Source organism: Pezoporus flaviventris, unplaced genomic scaffold (genome assembly GCF_033815535.1).
Source record: "Pezoporus flaviventris isolate CSIRO_AGI_PZ_B2104156 unplaced genomic scaffold, CSIRO_AGI_Pfla_v1 ptg000095l, whole genome shotgun sequence".
Classification (NCBI taxonomy): domain Eukaryota; kingdom Metazoa; phylum Chordata; class Aves; order Psittaciformes; family Psittacidae; genus Pezoporus; species Pezoporus flaviventris.
Window position 1 is genome coordinate 893,808 of NW_026892643.1, and position 23,580 is coordinate 917,387.

Below are 23,580 nucleotides of genomic sequence, written 5' to 3' on the forward strand. Positions count from 1 at the left end.
GCTTTTCTTGTTCAAAAGGAGGAAAACATAACACCTTCTTTGAAAAGATTTTCATGTTTTAAGAGACTATTGAGATTGAAGAACACTGCAGTAAACAACTGAAGGTTTTAAAACCCAATGCATATAACTAACATCTTCAAAGTAACAAGTTTGAAACTTCAGAAACTTCACTCACCTTCATAGAGTACGTGATTTCTCACTTATGTTTGCTGCTTTGACAGCTGGTAAATATTGCTCTTGCAGTACCAAAAAGACCTGGAAAGGTTTTTGATTCTTTCAGGTCAAGCCATCAGCTACAGGATTGTTTTAAACAAAACACAGGCTCCTGTAACAGTATCAGCGGCTGCCAGATCATGTTATACATTTGCAGCTGGAACAACACTACATTTTATAATGTATACCTTAGGCAGTGAAATTGCATCTGAACACGAGAAACATCTTTAAGTCAAGATATGTAAATTTACTGTCATAAAAGGAATGCCATTAATTTTCCATTCTACACACTCAGGTGAAAAGTTTGTTAGAAACAAAGACGCGTAAAATCTGTAAAAGCAATAATATACAAAGTTCCAAATATAAAAATCATGACTTGTATAGTTTGTCACTTGCATCTTTTCACAAGAGGAAATTAAAGGAACCACACATCACTGAACTTCTACACAAGCTTCTTGTGTTTCAATGTCATTTATTGAGGAGTGAATGAGATACTGTCAGACATGCCAAAGAGACTTCACATTCAAGGGCTGGAAGCTGAACAGCTTTCCTCATTGAGTCACTGTTGTTTTGGGGATCTGAAAGTCCAGTCAATGAGGTCTTCATGCTTGATGTTTGTCTTCAGTTTTTCATCTTCTGATCTACTAACTTGTTGGGCAGAAGGCCATTTCTACCCTACCAAGACTCACACTCCAATTAATACAATTAACACTAGATGTAGAGAAACGTTTATCTGATATAACGTACGTCTACTGCTGGAAGTCTTAAAGCTGTTTCTTAATTCATTATGTCTAATGAGAAAATTCACCTTGTTTCCCTTTCACCATCATAGGGATGGCTTATACCGTTAGAAAAATACTCTTCAGTGCTATTGTAGGGTTTACAGGAAACATCTTCTGTGTTGTGGGATAGAAACAGATTTAAACACCGCTCTGAAAGAATGCTTCTTCTTGCTGCCACTGCCTGTAGGTTGCAGAAGAATGGCCTACACGCACTACAGTTCGGTTTTACTCAAAAAAGAAACAAAAGAAACCTAAACAGTAGGGTAAACGTTTATTTGGAGTTAGTTTTCTTGCAGATAATTAAGGCCCTTCAAGCAGAGTTCAGTAGCTCCTGTATGGCTGCCTGTTGATCTGCATTGAGCTGTGATATGCATTCTGTCCACAGTTGTCCAGATGTCTGGAAAACAAAATGGGAAGTTGTCTTTAAGCAGGCTGTCAAGCTTCTAAGGCACATACTAACCTTTCACGTGTTTACAAAGCTCAGCATTCACTGGGCTTATTCCTGAAATATATACATATATATGCCAAAAAGAACAGACTGAAATTTTCAGTTACATAATCCTACACATGCTCAACTAGAGAAGCTCTAAAATGCTAAACAGAGGTGAGCTCTGGTTAAACAGCAGTGGAGTAATTCATTGGAAACCCCTGGGAACTCCCTATAAGTAAGTGGGTCAAATGACAATTGACACTCTTAAGTTAACCATAGCCTGAATCATTTGCTCCATTTTGCACCCAAGTTGAAAGATGAACCCTGAGGCAAACCTGAACCATGCCTAAATGTAACAGTATCTCTTGGGCAAAGGTGCAACAGTTACATTCACAGGAAGAGAACACTGTGATTCCACCATGACAAGTTACACACTCTACATGTGTGTATGCAAAATGCGGCTGCCCACACATGGCATTACTCTTTTGTGAAAGGAATGGTAAATTACTTCCCAGAGAGAACAGAACACGTGTAGTAGCATCCATCTGGGTAAGCATAAACCCACACTTTGTTGCTCCTCAGTATAACTCATCTGTGTTACCATAGCCCTCAGCTGTTAGCTTTTAAAGTCACCATCACTCGGGACTGGTTCTAATGGTACCAGAAAAATCAAAAAAAGGCTGGAAATAGGATTTATTCACTTATCAACAGAAGCTGGAAGCAACCGGCACCCTACTTTCTATAGAAGGATCATGATACGAAAAAGAAAAATTGCAAGTAGGCTGTAGGTCTTTAGCTTCTGTAATAGCAGTACACTTGAAGTAAACTAAGAAATGCTTTAATTTATATTTGGCATATTTTAGGTTCAGCTCTACTGTAATTCCCTTTTCTCCCACACTTCTTAGGAAAAAAAAAAATATCAAAAATGAACTCACAGAATTCAAAAGAGCTTGGAAACAAAGTCTTCAAGTTGGAGTCTGGGTTTTTAAACAGCATTAGGCATTTTAGACTCTACATGTGCAACGGATTACTGCAGAATCAAATGTGCTCTTCCAGCATTTCTGACACACATTTAAATTAATACTCTACTGAAATATTTCTGGCCTGAGAATACCTAAGCATGAGGACAAGTTTATGTTTCATTCCAGCTATGACTAAAATGTTGCTCATGTCAGATGCTGGCAGTGGAAAAGCTTACTGAGATCATTAGAAGAAAGTCTGCTGGAACCTGGGAAGCAGCAGCAACTGGCCGACTGTTAACAGCCTTTAAAGTTCCTACCATGGTATAAAACATTCACAGTGCTTAACCCAAGCCAAAGTACTATGTGTGAAGACAGAAAGGGTTGGTAACACTATGCTAAAATTCTATTTAAAAAACAAAAAACCCAAACCCATGACCTTTAAGATGCACAGTCTGAATGTAAATCATTCTCCCAGTGCAGAAGTCTTGTTTCCATATTAATGTTCCTAATATTCCTGGTCAAAAAAGGACTTTGCTACACACAACTGATCTCTACGTGTACGGGCTATTGTATTGTTAAAAATCAACTAACCTTGAGCATTTAAGGTAAACAAATGCATTCGCATACCCTAACACAGAAGTTCCATACCCCAACTAAGCACTAACCGTACGGATTCATGTCTGTCAGTCAGAATCTAGAATAGCCACTCACATCACTTTCACTTTGGGACTTTGCTTGATTTCATTCATTTTACGCCTTCAGAGTTTTAATAGGTCATTTTCTACCAGATATAACGGATCTCACACGTTTACATACTCATCTAAATGAATCCTTTCCAAAAAAATCAAGTATTCCTAAAGTTCTTGAACCCGAGTTTTGCCAAAGCATGCAAGGTAGAATGGACAACAATTGAACTGCCGCTGCTCCAAATCCTCTACATGTCCTCTACATGTTTTTATCAGCTCTATGCTTGTGCTGTGGTTTTCTCACACTAAATCCAACACACAGCACTGTACCAGCTGCTAGAAAGGAAAATAACTCTACCCCAGCAGTAACCAGGACAGCTCACCAGGCACACTACTTAATATCATTAGGTGCTGCAACTGTCAAGTGTGTCTACATGATAACATCTGGCCCTGGGTCAGATCTGCCTTATAAGCCCTATCACTTACAAAAACGTCGAGAGGTGCTGCTTAAATACTTAAGACACCCCCATCAGCCATCACTGTAAGTATTTGTTATGGCATAAAGGAAGCGAACCTTGAGTCAGTTCCCCAAAGGTAGGAAAACCTTGAACAGCTGCCTATATCTGTACTGGATTAAGGAGGGCAGTAGTAAAATTAACTGTGGCTTGCACTCATTCTCTAGCAAAACTCGCAAGCCTCTACCATATTACTAGGTCACCATAGGGTGCTGGGAACCCTTACAGGAACCATACATATGTTGGATCAAATACCACCGTACAGTTCACTGATACAAAGATAGGCAGATTTCTCTCCGAATTTTAATTTCTGGCTCAGAAAACACAATGAAACAACCCCACAACCAACCTATACTGGTTGGTTACTGGCTGTACGTTAACCATCTAGCTGCATGGATTTTTTGTTTGTTCGTTTTTAAATTAATAAGCTTCTGAAGTTTATCAAAAGAGATTCAAGTGCAAATGCTACCAAATTTTATCATTAGTGACTCAAGGAATGTCCAAGGATCTTCAAGATCAGTGGTTGAAGCACTATTCTTTAAGGAGGTAAGGCTCTCAAACCTTGCTTAACAGTTCAGCTACTTCTGAAAGAAAATTCCAAATGTTCCCTTCATACCTAAGCAAGCATTTACTTACCTGCACTTGGCGCACAACATTAGCCAACCGCTTGATACATGGATCTTCATGTTTAATAGCTTCATGAATTTCACCATCTGCTATTATACCAAATATTCTGGGAAGGTTGGAATTGTTAGGACCGAGGACAACTGGGTTGTTGCTGTTACAATCAAACATAATACAAATAAATTAATATGTAACTGAAAAAAAAAATAAATAAGCATTTTCCATGTAAGTGGAGTGATTTTGAAGTATTTTATTCTAAAGCTGCTTATTAACATTTAAGTTTCACACAGCTGAGTAAGTACACACAGCTCCATTGCCTGCTGACAGCATGCTCCCTCTCTGGTTAATATTTAACCATCTGACTCTTTAATCGGCCCACACTTCATCAGGAAAAAGTTCTGAACCGTACAGAATGGATGAGTTCCATGCAGGCAGAACTGTAAACAGCATGACAGAAATACCCTGCCTAAAAGGGCTTGTTCCTCCCTCTCACAGTGCTGCAAGGGGGAGGAGATTGTGTTACTGGCATGGGGAGAACCAGAAACCACAGCTCTCTGCCAGCACTCACAGACAGCAAGCAAGCAGTTCTACTCCCTCTTCCCAGCCACGTGTTGGAGTAAAGAAGTTCTGGCAACCAGGGATCTGGGTGAAAAACATGATCTACTTCCAGCCCTGCTACCTACCACTGCTGGAACACAGAAGCTGTGAATGTAGGACTGACAGAGATCCAGGGAAGTAACATTGCAGGGCTGAGCCACGTGCACAGAGCTGGGTACTAAAGTGGGCTAGCACTGCAATTCCTAACTTCTACATACATCTCCATATGCATACGTGTCAGTATTATTACTGTGTCTCTACACAATAATCAGTCCAGGGATGTCAGTTGCTGCTACCACCTTGCCTTAATAAGATACAAGGTATTCACATAGCAGAAAAGACTATAAGAAATCTATGTTACTTCTTTTCTATTTTCTACTAAGATATAATGTGGTGTCAGCCACAGCACGGCTCCCACATACTGTTTCAGAAGCTGACATTCTTCCACTCAATTATGAAGTGCAACTTGTACCCACACTGTAAGATTATCTTTTCTTCCTCCACTGACTTACTGGAGGGAGCACAAATCTAAAGAATAAGCTGTGGGACAAGATGCTTTCAGCAATAACTGAAATTATTATTACAAACTTAAGGGAGATCGCACTGTACCACGAATTTCTCTGTATTATTTCTCTACTTCATACTTTGTTTTGTTGATACTAAAGCTTTTGGAAAGCAAAAAGGTGCAAATCTACTTTCAAAGGTTATGAAAAGAAGGCTGCAAGGACATGTGTGCTGCTCTTAAGTAAAAAGGCTTGATCATTAACGTTAATACATAAACAAAACAACAAAAATTTTCCTGGAATTTTCTGTACAAGTTCCCAGCTGATAACTTTCTCATCACATACATAAAAATAATTCCTGGCTGCTTTAATAAAGCCATACAGACATTAGTTAGGATAAGAACACTATTTAAAAAAAAACCAGCAACAACATAGTGGAAGGGTCAGTTCTGACATTCCAAATTCTCCTCCCTAAAGAATGTGCAAATTAACCTGGCAGTTTCTCAGATTTGGAAAAATGAATGCAAGGAAAGAATTTGCAAACAAGCTTACTTTCTCAACTGATGTCAGGACTTTGCCTTACCTCTCAATCAAGTCACACAGATAATTGAAAGTATAAACAGCTTCTTCTTTATCTTCATGAAGAGGAAGCCATGATAACCAGTGTGGCAGGACTTCTTCAACATTTACACAGTCAGGCTTGAACTTCATTATCTTTCCTACAGCTGAAATGCAGTTCTCTGTTGCATTGACATTCTCTTTGGTTTTGGCATCTGGTGACTGAATGACTCTCACAAGCAATGGAAGCGCCTCTAATTGTTAGATAAAACAAGAATAAAGTTTATTGCACAATCAGTTTTATGTCATGAACATCACTAATTCCACATGTATGTATTAAAACCAGATTTTTTTTTTTGCAGCCAAAGCACAGTCATCCCAATGACTCACTACTTCTAGGCTCTTCACTGCTCAAAAATCATATGAAAAATGGACAGTTAAAGCTATGCAAGGAAACATTAGAAAACAACTACTACAGAAGTCTGGATCTGCTTTACAAGTTCAGAAAAAGAATAAGAATCTTCCTGTGCAAGTCTGATCTAAAAGACGTTCTAGTTTATAGTAAAAAATAGGTAGAAGCATTATTTTTTTAATCTAACAGATCCTAGAAACACAGGATGATGAAAAGCACTGATGGAGTGACAGTCACATTAATTTATATAAAAATATGTATCTTTTTAATGGTGGGAGTATGTTAACTCCCACCATTAAAAGGTGCACTGGGAAAAGCTCATAGGAGAAATCTCATCTGGTGAATCCACTGGGCACGGTTTAGGTATAAAAAAAAAAATAATAAAAAATAAATCAAGCATCAGGGAAAATGCCAACTTCCTTGCTAGGTTAATAACAGTTACATTATTTTAGGTCATAAAGGTAACCATAGGCACACTTAGTGAAAGGACAAGGGGTAACGGGTTCAAACTTAAACAGGGGAAGTTTAGATTGGATATAAGGAGGAAGTTCTTTACTGCAAGGGTGTTGAGGCACTGGAATGGGTTGCCCAAGAAAGTTGTGAATGCTCCATCCCTGGCAGTGTTCAAGGCCAGGTTGGACAAAGCCTTGAGTGACATGGTTTAGTGTGAGGTGTCCTTGCCCATGGCAGGGGGGTTGGAACTAGATGATCTTAAGGTCCTTTCCAACCCTAACGATTCTATGATTCTATGATTCTAAGTGAAGATTAACGTCACAATTTTAGTTACTAGTAGCTATGAGGACTTCACAGCACTCTACATGCATGCAGGAACAATTGTACTTGTGTTCTGCTAAAAATATAATGCTAAAGCTGTGAAATTCTGTATCGGCACAGAAAAGAGGTTATAGAATTGTGCAGAAAGCACACTTCAAAATAACTCCAATTACTGAGAGTGAGATCTCACACTACTTCATTTGCATGAGTAAGTAGCAGCTTCGCAGTTAAGAAATACACAATGACACTTGCTATATTAACTTCACTGAATTAGATTTGTGAAGAATTTAGCAGCTATGGAAAATAAGAATTAACCCTAAGCTAGACAAGGACACTTCTATGGGGCTGATAAACCTTACACAGCTGCAAAAACTTGGTCAGACCTGATAGTTTGTGTACTGAATACAGGATAACAATGCTGGACTTTTCTGCAAAGCCAAATTTGTATCACAGAAGTCTACTAAGAAATTCATTCATGTACATACATAAGAATTTAAAACACTTTTTAGGTGCCTGCTAATAAGCTGGATGCTGTAAACTAAAAGTTTTTTTATCTAAGCATCAACTAAAGGAGAAGCCAACTGTCTGAATTTAATCAAAGCTTATTTATCCAAATACAAAGAAAAGGATTAAAGTTGTTACAAAGTTTAACTGGGCCAAGGTGAAGTCTAATGAATGAAAATTAAAATTAGACTTTAAGAGATGTTAAACTTCCCCACAACTTCAAAAGCAGAACTGTCTCTATCCCATTAGTTTTAGGACAAGACATAAAAACCTTGCGGAGAAGTTCACAAAGTATTTTTCTAGACAATTTTAAATGTTAATGCTCTTAATGGTTCACTGCAATGTTTCTCCCCTGCTTTTTTCTTTCTTTCTTTTTTTTTTTCCTGAAAGACACCTCATCTTGATTGTCACATTGTGGCAGTTACATTTATCCCTATCACATGGTTCTTATTTTCTTACGTCATTTAATTCAGCTTCTGTTCAAGATTCCTGTGAAACACACTTGAAAACAGCTGACTAAATATTTGCTTTAAAAAATAAGAAAATCTTTTATAAGGGATGCTAGTTAGTGCACAAAATGAACTTTGTTGACTGGCAGGAAGAGTGCCAGGAGACAACCATTTCTTTAAATTCCAGATGAAGTTTTAGAGAAACTCAAGACATTCAGAAAAAGCAAAATGTTTCTGATAGGCATTATCATACCAATTTGATTTCTTAGTCACAGAAATCAGACTCCTTTTTATATAATGGGAAAGCAGAGTGCCACATTAGTTATTAGTATTCTGGGCTACTGCTAATAGATGCTGTATTATTTTTACAGACATTAAAAGGGTTTTGCATTAATATGTAACCATATTAGTATTAATTAACAGAATTCAGCAACAGAAATGCTACTACACAAAACATTATTAAAGTCCAAGGAATTCAGGGACTTCACTAATCACCACCAGTCTGTCACAGAGGTTACACTGGCAATCTACTTTGCTGCCAAAGGGACGAGATCTCATTAACTAGAAGGCTAGCAAATTTTGATTATTCTCCTCCCCAGTCCCCAAATCCCACATTCAAATAGTTTTATCATAGAACAGTTAGGGTTGGAAAGGACCTTAAGATCATTTAGTTCCCACCCCCTGCCATGGGCAGGGACACCTCACCATAAACCAGGTCAGCCAAGGCTCAATGCATATATATATACATACCTGTGCAAAAAGGACGATAGCTGTCTCCGCCAAATTGTGCCATAACTCCAACACCATAGGCAGCTGCTTGCCTAACCTCTGGGCTGTTGTCACATATTGACTGGAGCATTGGCCTCAGGAAGTATTCCGCGTACTTGAACGAGGAGGGGCTGCAGTGCTCTACAATATCGTCAAAAATGCACAGCCCCCACTGCCTGTCAGGCCACGGCCTATGTGGACACTGCATCAAAACCAGGTAATATTTAAGCCACCTTAAAACTGGCATTTTACACAGTCAGCAATTAGATCAACAAAACAATCACAGTAACAGTGGTTTGGTAATTTCATTAAAATCCTCCTGGATTAAATTTAATCTTATAAACACACAATTTTCTGTTGTGATACTTGCAGCGATACCATAAACAGAACAAAATCCAGGTGAATATCTGATAAAATATACAAATTATCTATCAAGTTCTCTAATATTCCAGTATGTTTAAGATTCCAGGCCTATCAACACATTAGAGCAAGCCAGATACTTACAATTAGGTTGACAATTAGTGGAAGTAGCCTTTCAAACCATGGCAGAACCTTCTCCTTATAACTGCTGAATATTGAGTGCAAAATGTCTGATACTTTAGTCAAAACATAAACGTCATTGTCATCCTGATAAAAAAAAGATACAAGTCACATTAAGACTAATGATCTTAGAAATAGTGAAAGTCACATGAAATGCCAAGGTGTCTAAACTAACAGAATGAAGTTCAATGATCTGGTTTTGTAAACCCAGTCTTTTAATGTCCACTATTTTTCAGCTCTTGACCTAATCACAAAAAGACAGAACAGTTTGGGTTGGAAGGGACCTTAAAAATCATCTAGTTCCAATCCCCTGCCATGGGCAGGGACACCTTCCACTAGAACAGGTTGCTCGGAGCCCCATCCAACCTGTCTTGAACACTGCCAGGGATAGAGCATACACAACTTCTCTTGGCCTTCTCTTCTCCAGGCTGAACAAGCCCAACTCTCTCAGCCTGTCTTCACAGAAGAGGTTCTCCAGCCCTCTGACCATCTTTGTGGCCGGGCTCTTTGGACCTCTTCCAACAGGTCCACATACGTCTTGCATTGGGTGCCCCAGAGCTCAACACAGCACTGCAGGTGGGGTCTTATGAGAGCGGGGTAGAGGGAGAGAATCCCCTCCCTCAACCTGCTGGCCACACTCCTTTTGATGCAGCCCAGAACATGGTTGGTGTTCTGGGTGGCAAGCTCACAGTCCTGGTTTATAGGTCGTTTTTCCATCAACCAATATCCACAAATCCTTCTCCACAGGGCTGCTCTTAATCCATTCACTCCCCAGTCTGTACTAATACTGGGGATTGCCCTGAACGAGGTTCAGGCCTCTGTATTTGGCCTTACCTAAGTTCACAAGGTTCACACCTGTCCACTCCTCGTGCTTTTTCAAGGCCCCTCTGGATAGCATTTTTTCTTTCAAGCACATTAACTGCACCACCCAGCTCGGTCTCATCCGCAGACTTGCTGGGGGAGTCCTCAATACCACTACCTACGTTGTTAATAAAGATATTGAACAATACTGGTGCCCACAGAGACCCCTGAGGGACACCCCTTGTTACTGATCTCTATTTGGACATTGAGCTACTGAATGCAATTTTTTGGACATGGCCATCCAGTCACTCCGTTGTCCACCAGACAGTCCTTCCATCAAATCTCTATCTCTCCAATTTAGTAACAAGCATGTTCTGTGGGACCATGTCAAAGGCTTTACAGAAGTCAAGGCAGATAACATCAGTTGCTCCTTCTTAATCCACCAACGCAGCCACTATATCATAGAAACCACCAGATTATTTGGGCATGATGTGCTCTCTGTGAAGCCACATCAGCTGTCTCTAATCACCTCCCTGTCTTCCATGTACCATGACAGAGCTTTCAGAAAAATCTGTTCCATGATCTTACTGGGCACAGAATGAGTCTGACTGGCTGGTAGTTCTCCGTTTTACCCTTCTTAAAAATGTAAGTCAATTGCTATTGTGTAGGACTTGAATGTTTCAGGGACAGAAAAATTCTAGCACGATAAACACTGTCTTGTTTAAATTCACTGCTTCAGTGGATTCCCTTTACAGAAGACAGAAGGTCCTTTTCCTCTTCTGTACCTTACAGATACTACAACAAGCTTTTACTGAAAAGTAAACGGGTAGCTGCTTTTGTGACAGAAGATTGTAGCAAAAATGTAAGAAATATGAATCCTCTCCTCTTGCTACTTCATTTTTCACCTTGCTCAATTATTGCATCAAACTGGTGAAGTAAAGATCCTCAGTTCAGATCCAGCTATCAATTCATATTATAGTTCCAAGCAAGGATTGTCCCCCAGACACACTTCCATTTGGAAAACCCTTTTTGTTCTAAAGCAAGTTCTGCTGTACTTTGTATGGTTCTTTTAATCAGTTTATACTTTAAAAGGCAGGGGAACACAATACAGTTATAGTTTCTGGTCCCTAGTGAGAAACTAGTATTTCTCATGTAACAAACACCTTCTCAGAACTGGATATTTAAAACCTTCCTGGTCAGGCAACTTCTGCCTTGTCAGGGCACAATTCAAGCAGTAACTCTGGAACAAACACATAAATGAAAACAGAAAAAGAGAACTGCTACAGCACACTGCAAGGTCCACCTGGCCTGGTATTGCTTACTAATAGCCGATAACAGATGCTCAGGGGGAGAGCTTAGCATATGCCTTCTCTCTATCACATCAGCATCTTAGTTATTGCCTAAACTGAGGCTGTACCTGGATATCTTAAATGCCTTGCAACTCTGTGCAGAATACAGATTCAGCTTTTCTGAAACTGTTGCTTGCTAGCATTTTCTCTCATTATCAGTACACAGTGACACATCAGAAATAAACTGCTTAACTCACTGTCGAAAAGACTGAACAGTAAAGCAAATAAGAAAAAGAAAGAACAGGAAAAGCTCTTGGCTCAGAACTTGAGTTTTGCTATTTTTTTTGATCCCAAGCAGTATCTAGGTGCCAGAACTCTATCCTTTTGAATGCTGACCTAATGCTCCCAAACAAAGGGGGCTCAAGAACTGTGTTGTTATTTCTGAAAGTATTTACATATGGGTGCCTGATCTGTTAAGAAAGATTCTGGAGTCTGTATCCAGGATAAACTCATGTGAACAAGCTTCACAATTCAGCTTCACAAGCTTCACATCTGCACTGTGGCAAAAAAAAAATAATGTTCTAGTTCTTAAATTTACTGAGCATCCTTTACATCTTATCATAAGCAGCAGTGACGACTTATTCTTTATTACTCTTTCCATACCAATGATAACTTCATAGAACTACTGTATCTCTTCTACAGCCACCTCAACTTTAAATTAAAAAAGTCAGTTTGGCATCTTAGTGGAGAAGCATTCACTTTGGTATTCTCTCATAAGCAAACACATTATGTCAGCTATTCATTCTGCTGTCCTCCTCTGATACTATTTTAGGTTTATTCTTTTTGAGACAGGCTCCTAACCTGACACGCCAGAGGTATGCTCAAGATTAAGAGCCACCTAGGTCGTAAGGCACAAAGAAAAAGGAAGTCAGCAGGGCTAGGCTTTAGATAATCACTAAATAGCCTGCTGTAAAATGCTGTATTAAAGTCATCTAAGAATTGTTTGAGAGGATTAAGAAAATTAAGAGCCATATCCTGAACTTCCTCCTTCAGTATACCAGACAAGGCAATGTTCTGTATTTTATAATTCAATCATGTAGTGTGACCTTCTTACTGGAAGTTTTGAAGTAATATGGTAACATACATTCTTCCAGAAGGAAATAATTCTGCAGATGTACTATGCTTTAACTGAGTAGCATAGCATATTCATGTAATGTAGTTTCATCCTGGTGCTCTGCAAGTGGAAAAGCTCCCCAGACAAACTTACCTCATCTTGTAATGACTCTTCAACTTGTTCATCATAGTCTTCATCTTGTCTTTTCACTGAGTTAAAAAACCAAATATTAAACCATTACATTTCTACATAAAAAGCCCGTGAAAGAAAAAAAAAAAAAATTTAGAAAATAGGAAACAACAGCTGAAGACGTAACAGGAATTTTGTCTTTAAGGAGCTTCAAAGAGCTTTCACAGAGAAATAAGAAGTATAATGAGCTCAGTTTAGGAATGCATGTAAAAGCACATGAAATAGAAATATACACACCAGCTTGTCCACAAGGACAAGAAAAATGCACAGAAATAAGAAGCTACCAGCACTGTCTTCAAGTAAATCTGTCCATCAACTTTTGATTCAACTGTAGAATTTCTGCAAATGATGCCATCTCCATCCTCCCAGATCTCACAAATGTAACTCATGGATTCTGTTGTTTCAAAGCCCAATTATGTTAATAAATACGCAAATTAAAGAAATCTGAACTAAGCTTTCTTTGTGTTCAGAAATTATTAGGAATTCTGCTTTAAAGAACAGCCATTATCCCATGTCAACAGGAATTTGTGTTAACTTACCTTGTCTTAATTCTTGGTTTTTAAAGTGCTCTTCTAGTTTTCCTTTCAATATTCCTCCAAGTTCTTCAAAGTGTTCATTGTTAAGGCATCCATCTCCCATTACATCAATGCACTAGTGAAATAAAAGGATTATTTTTTTCAGCTTTACGTTACATGAGCAGTTTCAATTAAATCTAAGCAAACAATATTAACACATGCTCTGCTTTAAGTGATCATTAGCAGAAATTATACTAATAGAACATTCATACTCTAATCAATGCTCAAATTATACAAGGCAGGCATAGTACCACTGCACATTTCATGCACAGAACTTCAGTGCTTTCTGTTTAAAAATTAATAAATCCAGTCATTATTTTAGGTTAATACTTTGGTATTTCGGTTCTTGCAAAAAAAAAAAAAGTACAACTGAGTTTTCAATCAGCTATAATATTTACAGTCATGCCAAAATTCACAGAGGAAGCTTTGCAATTCTTCCAGCCATTTAAATGAATATCAAACTCATGTCCTTTCTTACTGTAAAAAGCTACAAACAGCAACACCACTAAATTTGTAAGGAAGAAGTTACCTTTGCAAAAGAATGCATTATTTCTGAGAGGACATCTGAATCTGGTTCTGTTCCAATGGCTTTGATGAGCGCATCACACATGAAGTGCCACATCTGTGTGAGGTACTCTGGCCCACGAACTCTAGCACATTCAAGAAGCAGGGGCATTGACTCTGCTGCTGCTACTCGAACACGTTTCATTATTAAGGAAAAAAAACAATCAAGGCCAACATAAAGTGCTTAGAATTTAAGCACCCACCACCATAATGAAGTTATTAGTTTTCTATCTGAAATCTATTTTTTTTGTTGTAGTGTATTTAATTTCTTAATTAGATACAGATTAAAACCATAGAAAAATTAAACTTTAAGTTGTTTCAAGACTGCTTCCAGCCATGACAGAAAAGCTATTCAAGTTCTCCTTCACTTTGTTGGCACAAACAGCACCTTCTACTACTTTCTTTTAAGATTATAGACATGTTTATTTAAAAAGGAACTAGGGGAAAAAGTAGGCTACATTGCCTAAAATAGTGTGTAAAACAATGTTCTCTGAAACAATTTCTGCTATAAAGCAACAGAATTTTTTAACACTAACACTTTCAATATGTTCAGGAAAACAGTAAGCATGACTTTTGATTCTTCCAAATTAAGTTTCTGTTTTCACAGTAGAATTTGTTAATAGGATATCATCATGGAAATAGAACTTCAACAAAGGAACCATCAGCTTTACAACCTGTTCTGTGTACTCCACAAATCCTTCTTTCAGCTCTTTTGCATAGCAAACCTGAAAAAAAACAGCACGGAAACACCACCTTTGAGGGAAAATACTGTTACAGATGTTTTCTCACCCATGTAATGGCAAGAAAGATTGTTAGAAATATTTTTTTAATTTATTTTTAAATGGATTATTGCATGCTTTTATTTACCCCCTCCACTGTGTTTTTTTAAGAAATTCTGATAGCACCGTAAGTTCTCATCTCAGTCTTAGAACATTCAAGCATTTTTCAAACCATATTCCGAAACATCAGTATTCCCTGAAAGGATCTACTCTTCAACATCCCAGATTCTTCAGAAGTTTTACTAACGAAAGGAAAACGATCTGTTTATCTGAAGAACTGAAGTTTCAAACTAAAGGAACTATTTTTAATCAAGCAAGCCACACACAATGAATTGTCTGAAATCCACTTGACATATCACATAAAGAAAACCAGAACTATTTCATTTGGTACTGTAAAGAATGTTTTTCCTCACAGATTTTGGCTTCAAAGTTGATTGTCCAGCAGTACCAAAACTCTATTACTCACCAGCATCTGGCATGCAGTTGCTTTTTCTTCAAGGCCTGCAGTTTTAATTCCAAAACTTTGCTGATCTCCTAGATTTACGAATTCCCAACCATCATCATCACTCATATTTTCCATATCTTGTGCTGTTATACAAAGGGGAAAAATAAATATGTAAGTGCTACAAAATAATTTCAGTACCTTTTTCAAGCAAAACATGATTTTAAACCTACTGTCTAAAAGAGCTACTTCAGGTTTAATGGACGCAGTCTTCATTAAAGGTCCCATGACGACAGGAAGGTACTGCTGAAATTCCTTTCCAAGAATCTTACACATTCTGGCCCATGCTGAGATCATGTAAGAAATCTGGAAGAGAAGAGTCAGAATTTTCACGTCCCACACTTATTTAAAGGAATGCATAAAGGAAGAACGTTATACAATAGGACTTTTAAAAAGAATTTGTCAGCAGCGCATAAAACTTATTTCAAAGAGAAGAACTCATCCAATGTGCTATCCATATAAAAATGCATCTTCAAAAGACATGTCCTCAGTCTGTATCCGTAACAACGCATTAACAGTACCTCAGATCAAAGTCACTATTTATGTAAAAATGTGACGGTATCAGATGTACTTGCAATGCAACCATGACTGTTTGGAAAAGTAAACTTTTTTTCTGAAACAAATCATTCCCTAAATTTAAGTGATACCACTGAGCCACATGCCTGAAAATAACAAAGAGAAAAAAGAGAGCAGCACTGTGCTTTCAGGCGTATTTGTTTTCAAATGCACAAGTCAAAATAGCACTCCACTCATTAGAACAGCTGTCTAACAAGTCTTGTTGAACTACTTATATGGAGGTGACAGCAAAGGAATAGGTCATACACAGCCAAAAAAAAGTAGTTCGTAATAGACAAGGAATGATCACCCACACGCTGAAATTTCTTCTGCGAATACAAACCCTGGAAGTCTCATTTCCCGAACACATTTCTGTGAAAGAGTCTAAGGCCATCTTAGGGCAATCAATCCCGATTTATGTAAGACATGCTGAAAAATTAGCCTGAAGGTGTAATTGGGGAAGGGGGGAGGTGCAGAAACATCACATGTACAAAGAACATTTTTAATGCTAACCAACAAGTTATGCACTGTAATTTTAATATACCTGTGGATCATCATCTTCTAGATCACTGAAGTCTGTTTGTGTCTTCAATAACAGCTGCATTACATCCGATGCATCCTGCATAAACTAGATACAGGAAACAACTATATGTTTTTAAAGGCAAATTAAAAGGGTGCTTTTAGTACTTAAATGTACTTTTACATTAAAGTACTTTTTAGACTTAACACCAAACAATTTAAGTGATCATTTAAGTCCAGCACACTGCCAAGACACAAGTTAAAGCTAGAAATAGAATCATAGAATAGTTAGGGTTGGAAAAGACCTTAAGATCTAGTTCCAACCCTCCTGCCATGGCAGGGACACCTCCCACTAAACCATGCCACTCAAGAAAAAAATGAAGAATGAAATGCAGAAAAAAAAAAGAAAACACAAGGTCTTTTTCTGGAAGCATCACCAAGTCATTCTTGTCTTAAGCTTCACTATGTATCTGTTCATACACTTGAAAGCAGAGGAGTATTTAAATAAAACATTACATAAATAAATACTAATACTCCAACAATTCTAACTTTCCCAGATACCCTTCTTACTATTTTGACTCCTCTGTGGAGCTGGGACAAAAGCTGATAGCGTGAGCTACTTACTCAAGAGCTTGTAACGTTCTAGGTCACATCAGATGCCCACTGATGTTACACCTACCTTTTTTCCACTCCCCATGTTCCCAGTAGTCCTCCAACAATAATTTATTAAAATTAGTTATGTTTAAAAATCTGTTTAAAATTTAGTTGCATGAATGATGAGTGTACTGGTAGTCCTAAGTCAAAGGAAAGTACTAGTAATTCTGGGGGGAGATTTTAGCATTTTTGTACTGTACACTTCAAACTATTTTACTTTGAAATGCTACTTTGTTTTCTTCACTCAGTAAGAGGAAAGTGTGTAAACTGTAATGCAAACCTGCTATCAGAACACCACTTACACTGTCCTTCACAGTTGTTTCTCAGTATGTTTGTAGAAGTATGTTTTAACCAAAAAAAAAAAAAATATCCCCAAACCTGCCAAATATATCAAGCCTCATGACAAATGAGTACTTCTAGTTCTGTTGCAAGCACATTTAAACTTTTCAGGCATCTGCACACAGAAACTATGCTAAATTTCCTTCGAACGACATACATCTTACCAGCCGTTCTGATACTGCCCAAATGAAACAATCCAGTATTTCTCTTAAGGCAAAAAGCCACCCCAAATGAAGAAAAAAGAATAAAATAAATGAGTGCTTTCAACACTGCTCAGTGTGAAAAGACTAACTCAGGCTGTAATATTTTCATAGGATTCTATTAGGAATTCGTGAATCTAAACAGCAAGCTGGTCACCTCAGAAATGAGAACAGGAAAACAAGCATAGAAATCAGCAACAACATAGCTGTATGTGTAACAAGTGAACATATTAATTCAATGTTAACTCTGCAAAAAGGGGCATTTTAAAATATCAGACCATTAGAAAAGATCTAAGCTTACCTTTTCTTTACCAACAGCAAGACCAATTAGGCTTATGCATTCGATAGTCTTTCCTCGTAAAAGTCTTAATTCCTTCTGAACAGCATTCTCAACAATGTGTTTTAGAGAGGGCATAAATAAATCATAGTAGGGAACAAACTTCTCCTCTGCTGTATCTGCAACTGATGCAATTGAAGTCACAACTTGCTCCAAAACTAGCTTAGTGCCTTTCTGTATCAACTTGGAAAGAGGAAGAATAAAGTGTTATATTTCTACAGCATATTCTTTACTTAGAAGCATGCCAAATGTAAAAATCTGCTCTTGTATGTCCTAATAATGTCAGTTTAGACCAACATCTGAAGCTACGTTGGTCCAACATCTGCTTATTTCAGAGGTCTTAATTCAGCTATACTTATTCCCTGTGACAAGCTTACCCTCCATGAAATGATTTGTTCAGTATATTATACCTCTTGTAATTTTATCACCATAGTGGAATGAAGATGCTTCACTAGATTATCCAAATATGGAATGAGCAGCGACTTAGGACAATCTTCAGTGAAGTTTATGAGTGCTGCAGCTGCATGGGCTTGAACACGCTGGTTGCCTTGATCCTCCATGGTTTGCAGAAGAGCTGCTATCACCTAAAGGAGAAATGTGTATTTTCAGAGAGTAAGTTTCTGAAGGGGACATACCTCTACCACTTCCTCCCCCCATCGCTCTACTTACTTTCTCATGAAACTTCTTTTGAAAACCAGGTGCAAAGTCAGTTGCCATTTGTCCAATAGCATTACAAGCAGCGTATCTTACTCTTGGATGCTGAAAAAGTATTTCCCTCAAATAGTTAACAAGTAGTTATGAAAGCAGAAATTAAAACATTTTGAAATTAATACTAAACTTATACTCACAGGATCCTGAAGGAACAGCAAAACGAAATTAACTATCTCATTTAAAATTCCTTCCATCTGTTGATGGCAACCTTCTCCAATGGCTGAGAGAGCCATCAAGCCAGCATGCCTGTATTTCCAGTCAGCTACAGAGGAGTAAAAATGAAAATAAATGTTACTCATTTTGGAAACTAAAAAGACAAACCACCTTTTTGGGGGGCAACAGGAGGAAGAAGAATGAAGAACAGAAGTGGGAAGGAAAATTCATACATCTACTTGATTTGTCAAATACTTTTCACTTTTCCTCATACATACTTCCAGAGATGCACAAAAATTTGAGTATTTAATCCAGGCCAAATCCAGACCTAGAAAAAAAAGAATTCTTAACTGCTGATACAAGTATGTACATAGTTCTAACACTTGGAACCAGCATGTTAAGTAAGCTAAGCAGGGAAGCATCAGGACAGGATTTCTTTTTCCCCTTCCCATATATATATATATTTATATTTATATACACACACACACGTATTTTTTTTTTTTTTTTATTACATCAAAGCAGCCTATGAGGCTATGTCTTATGCTTTAGGTCAGGAGGGGTAAAAGGCCTAGTGAATCAAATATCTGAATTTAAAACAAATAAATGATCAGTACTGAACTTTTCCAGCCGTTTCCCCAAGACAGTTTAAGAACAGTAACATTCCATCTAGGGATGTAAGGTTTGCCCTGCCTCCAAGTCCTGTTAGTCTACTCTTTTGTGTTTTTGTTGTTGGTTTTGGTGGTTTATTTTTTTTTTTGTTTGTTTTTTTAACAGAATCTCTGCGCTTCTGTGATGAAAACCATGGGGATTACAGAAAAGAAAAATCAGAGGAACAAACAGGTTTATCAAACAAATTGCGGTTAATGCACATAACAATTTCTTTCCTGAAATAACGCAGGATTTCATCAACATTCCGGATTATTTATTAAATTCTTGGAATGAAGAATACGACAGTTCAGAACATGGGAATCCTGGCAGTCAAACTTGTGTTTCATGAGGTTGAAATAAAATATTTTGAGAGAAGGTACACTGAAGAAGTAGTTTATTTTGCACTAAAGTTCACTGGATGTTCCTAGTTAAGCTTACTCTTGCTACTCTAACTGTATTACTATTAGCATGCATTCTGGACTTGAAATTAATGATTCTACAAAACAAAATGCAATTATACTTGGACCATCTGGCTACCCAATCCAAACCCAGTTGCTCTAAATTATTATTTCAGTAAACATTCGTGAGAAAAATGGTTCATAGCATTTAAAGCTGAAGTGTATAAAAGATACATTGAGTAGCTAAGCATGAAGACCTAAGGAGTATCAAAGGTTCCGAAAAGGACAGAATTGTCAAGAAAAAAAGAAAAAAAGAAAATGCAGCTACTTACGATTCTGAAGCATCTGCATAATATGTTCTTTAATCATAGGTAAAACAAGTTTTCCTCCGAGGCCACACGCCATCCTGTCCAGTGCACTCTCACCAGCAACTGCATTGCTAAATATCAGTTACAGAAACATCAACGGTTTGATAACTACAATCAAACAGTCCAGCAGGGCACAGGATTGCCCTCTCCTGCAGTTCTAGTCTTCAGACTTTTGCCATCTGAATACACTAGAGCCTCCATAAGTAAATAAAGCACACCCAAACCTAAAAACATACACAATAGTCACAAAACAGTTACTTACCCTCTACTGAAACATCTATTAATTTGTAGCCTACTGATTAAGTCTAGTACAAAAGAAACTTAGGCCTTACTAGCACTGAAGATATAGACTAAATTTTGCAACAATTACATGTACCTAGAAAGCTGAAAAGAAGCTTGCAATGAATTACACAATGTTACTGGCCATCATCTTTTTGTCATGAGAACATGAATCAGTTCAGACTTGCTATGAATCAAGTGAACCAGTAGAATTCAAGCTTTGGCACATAAGAGACCTTTCTTGCACAGCTGCAGTATCAGTAGTCTAGAAGCATGTTCTCTTGCCAATGACTGAGGCAGAAAACATCAGTCCAGGTGAGGAATCTGTGACTCCCAGGCAGTTGCGGAACTGAGAATCAACTAACATTACCTTCGTGAAGTGATCTGTTCCATGCAATAAAATTATTCCCTATAGAAAAGCAAGAAGGTTTCCAGGATACAGATAACTATTGGTACAGATATTACAGCCCATCCTAGGCACCCGTGCTGATGAAAAAGCTGAGCAATAGTTCAGAAAGGGATGGATCTCCCTCTTCTCTCACGTATCAGTCGGCTGGGTGAGAAATAGAGGTCTTCAAATTATTATGCTTGAATCCCCAGCTCTCATTACAAACCATAAACAGTCTAGAAGCTCAGATGCTGCAAACAACAGTGCTTGTGCAAAGATACTGACAATATTGTAATTTTTCTTCTAATTAGTCATGTTCAAATAAACAGACACATCACGAGGAGGGCAACAGAGCAGGGACTCCCAGGTTTAGACTGGAGCTAAAGTTAACGGCACTAAAGTTAATGGCAGCTTTAGTGTGAAATTATATTCTTTGAGCTCTTTCCCCTCACCATGAATTCAGACGTTCATTTGAGGAAATAAAGATAGTCTATCTTAGAAAAATGACCACACACCTCCCTGCAATGTTTGCAAGGCTTTTCCCAGGAAAAGAGGAAGCTGGATTAACCTTTTCCTCCTTTAGAATTTCACTGCTCTATGAAGTCAGAGCAACAAAAACCTGGAAATGCTAAAATATTCCCTGCAGCTTTTGTGTAGGCTGACTCACATCCCCCTTAGATCTGAACACACCCTAACTAGACTACAGCCTGATGATCATTTCATGGACTGAACAGAAGCTTCTTAAGAAGACTTAAGCACCCAAAGAGGTCAGCATAAACATCAGCATATCAACAACTCTCCACAAAAGTGGGAAACACAAAGCAACATGAGTGAAGAAAAAACTACCACCACAGACATCATCACCGGAGACTAGCTTATGTCCAGTATTTTGTGTCTAAGCCTCAAGCTCCCCTATTACTTTGAGGTCCAAAGGAGCTACATTTCTTTCAGGCTAAGGTTGCCAAGCATAACTTGTTTTCTGATCTTTGCTCGCTCTACTTGAAACTTGCAACAAACAAGACAAAAAAAAAAGAGGGGGGGGAATTGTCACTCAAAAATCCATAGGCAGCTAACTTGTGTTTAGAAGCACTGTTACTCTGCCAACAATAAAGACAAATTGGCATGCCTCAAGTGGATGATTCAGAGCTCTTACTAAGCTGTTTAAGTAGGATGTCTGAATAAACTCCACACCCTGAAAGGCTTGATGAGGATTTGAACTTTAATATTCTATTTCCTCTTGAAATTTAGCTGAATTAAAAGATTCAAATACCTGACAAACCTGAGTGCAGCAGTGTCTGACAGCTCTACCTGTATAGCAAAATTCCAAAGTTGAGGACACTAAACCCATTAAAAGGGTGAGAAGGAAAAGAAACAACAGCTTACTTTCAATCCCATGATCAAGTGGAACAAAAAAAACAGTATTCCAAGTCAAGAAGAAATTAAGTGGGTTCTTCCATTAACTCCTACGCTTTGGTTTTGTTAAGTGTCTTTATACGCCTGGTATCTAGTAGAAGTCACTATGCGGCTCAGTGGTAAATCAACGTCTTTTCTACTGCCTATCTTCCTAAGTGTTAGGAATAACACATACACTTCTCAATGTGTTCTGTGGCAAATTGTTTTAAAACACTAATTACGTCTGAGCCTTGAAGGAGTTGGCAGATGTGGCAAAAAAAAAAAAAAAAAAAAGCACCTAGACTGGTAAATGAACATCCCTGTCTTTACAGAAATCTGGAGATAGTTATCTCCTACACATATTTCCGCTTCTACTTCATTCTAACTGTATTTGGTCAAGACCAGATATAACGAGATGCTGTAGACAAATCACTGTCATTCTAGTGAAAATCTGGAGCAAGCTACAAAGCACACAGGAATAAGCAAATCAGAAAGATCAGATCACCTTTAGTAGATCTTTCTTGTCTAAGACACAGCAAAATAAACTTCTGCTAGCCATAGCAAGGGATTTAAAATAATAATAAAATCATATTTTTGAGATAGATGAAATCCAGCAAGGAATGCCACTATGCATTCTTAGGTTGTTTCAAAGGTAGGCAGCTTTTCTCTTTAACACCATCTTTTCAAGGGCACAGATACAGAAAAAATATGAAGAGATTGGATGTAGATGATTAAACTGGTCAGCAGCTCTCAGCTTTGGCTCCAGCTAACTTTAGGATAAGCCCTCAATTTAGAATCATAGAATAGTTAGGGCTGGAAAGCACCTTAAGATCATCAAGTTCCAACCCCCCTGCAATGGGCAGGGACACCTCACACTAAAACATATCACCCAAGGCCTCATCCAACCTGGTCTTGAACACTGCCAGGGATGGAGCATTCACAAACTCCCTGGGCAACCTATTCCAGTGCCTCACCACCCTAAAAGGAAAGAATTTCCTTCTTATATCCAACCTAAACTTCCCCTGTTTAAGTTTTAACCCCTTACCCCTTGTCCTGTCACTACAGTCCCTAATGAAGAGTCCCTCCCCAGCATCCCTATAGGCCCCCTTCAGACCCTGGAAGGCTGCTATGAGGTCTCCACGCAGCCTTCTCTTCTCCAGGCTGAACAGCCCCAACTTCCTCAGCCTGTCTTCATATGGGAGGTGCTCCAGTCCCCTGATCATCCTCGTGGCCCTCCTCTGGACTTGTTCCAACAGATCATCGGCCCACCTCACAAACGTGTCAAGGTCCCTCTGGATGGCATTCCTTCCCTCCAGCCTATCAACTGAACCACACAGTTTGGTGTCATCGGCAAACTCGCTGAGGGCGCACTCAATCCCACTGTCCATGTCAGCGACAAAGATGTTGAACAAGACTGGTCTCAACACCGATCCCTGAGGGACACCACTCGTTACTGGTCTCCAGCCGGACACTGAGCCATTGGCCACAACTGTTTTTGTGCAGCCATCC

The 23,580-nt window shown here is 38.3% G+C and overlaps 1 protein-coding gene across 1 annotated transcript in view; it reads right to left on the reverse strand.

The window, feature by feature from the left end:
* Positions 1-1,249: 1,249 nt before the first annotated feature.
* Positions 1,250-23,580, reverse strand: part of IPO5 (importin 5) — a 44,644-nt gene continuing 22,313 nt past the window's right edge. The window contains exons 10-26 of the mRNA XM_061476310.1: positions 19,977-20,083; positions 18,583-18,707; positions 18,404-18,493; positions 18,145-18,318; positions 17,699-17,917; positions 16,230-16,313; positions 15,304-15,436; positions 15,095-15,216; positions 14,478-14,574; positions 13,815-13,987; positions 13,250-13,361; positions 12,675-12,730; positions 9,282-9,404; positions 8,760-8,979; positions 5,896-6,124; positions 4,225-4,366; positions 1,250-1,392 (exon numbers count right to left, since the gene is read on the reverse strand). Coding sequence (XP_061332294.1) covers positions 1,306-1,392; positions 4,225-4,366; positions 5,896-6,124; positions 8,760-8,979; positions 9,282-9,404; positions 12,675-12,730; positions 13,250-13,361; positions 13,815-13,987; positions 14,478-14,574; positions 15,095-15,216; positions 15,304-15,436; positions 16,230-16,313; positions 17,699-17,917; positions 18,145-18,318; positions 18,404-18,493; positions 18,583-18,707; positions 19,977-20,083 — 2,293 coding nt within the window. The 3' untranslated portion in view covers positions 1,250-1,305. The remainder of the gene's footprint in view (positions 1,393-4,224; positions 4,367-5,895; positions 6,125-8,759; positions 8,980-9,281; positions 9,405-12,674; positions 12,731-13,249; positions 13,362-13,814; positions 13,988-14,477; positions 14,575-15,094; positions 15,217-15,303; positions 15,437-16,229; positions 16,314-17,698; positions 17,918-18,144; positions 18,319-18,403; positions 18,494-18,582; positions 18,708-19,976; positions 20,084-23,580) is intronic.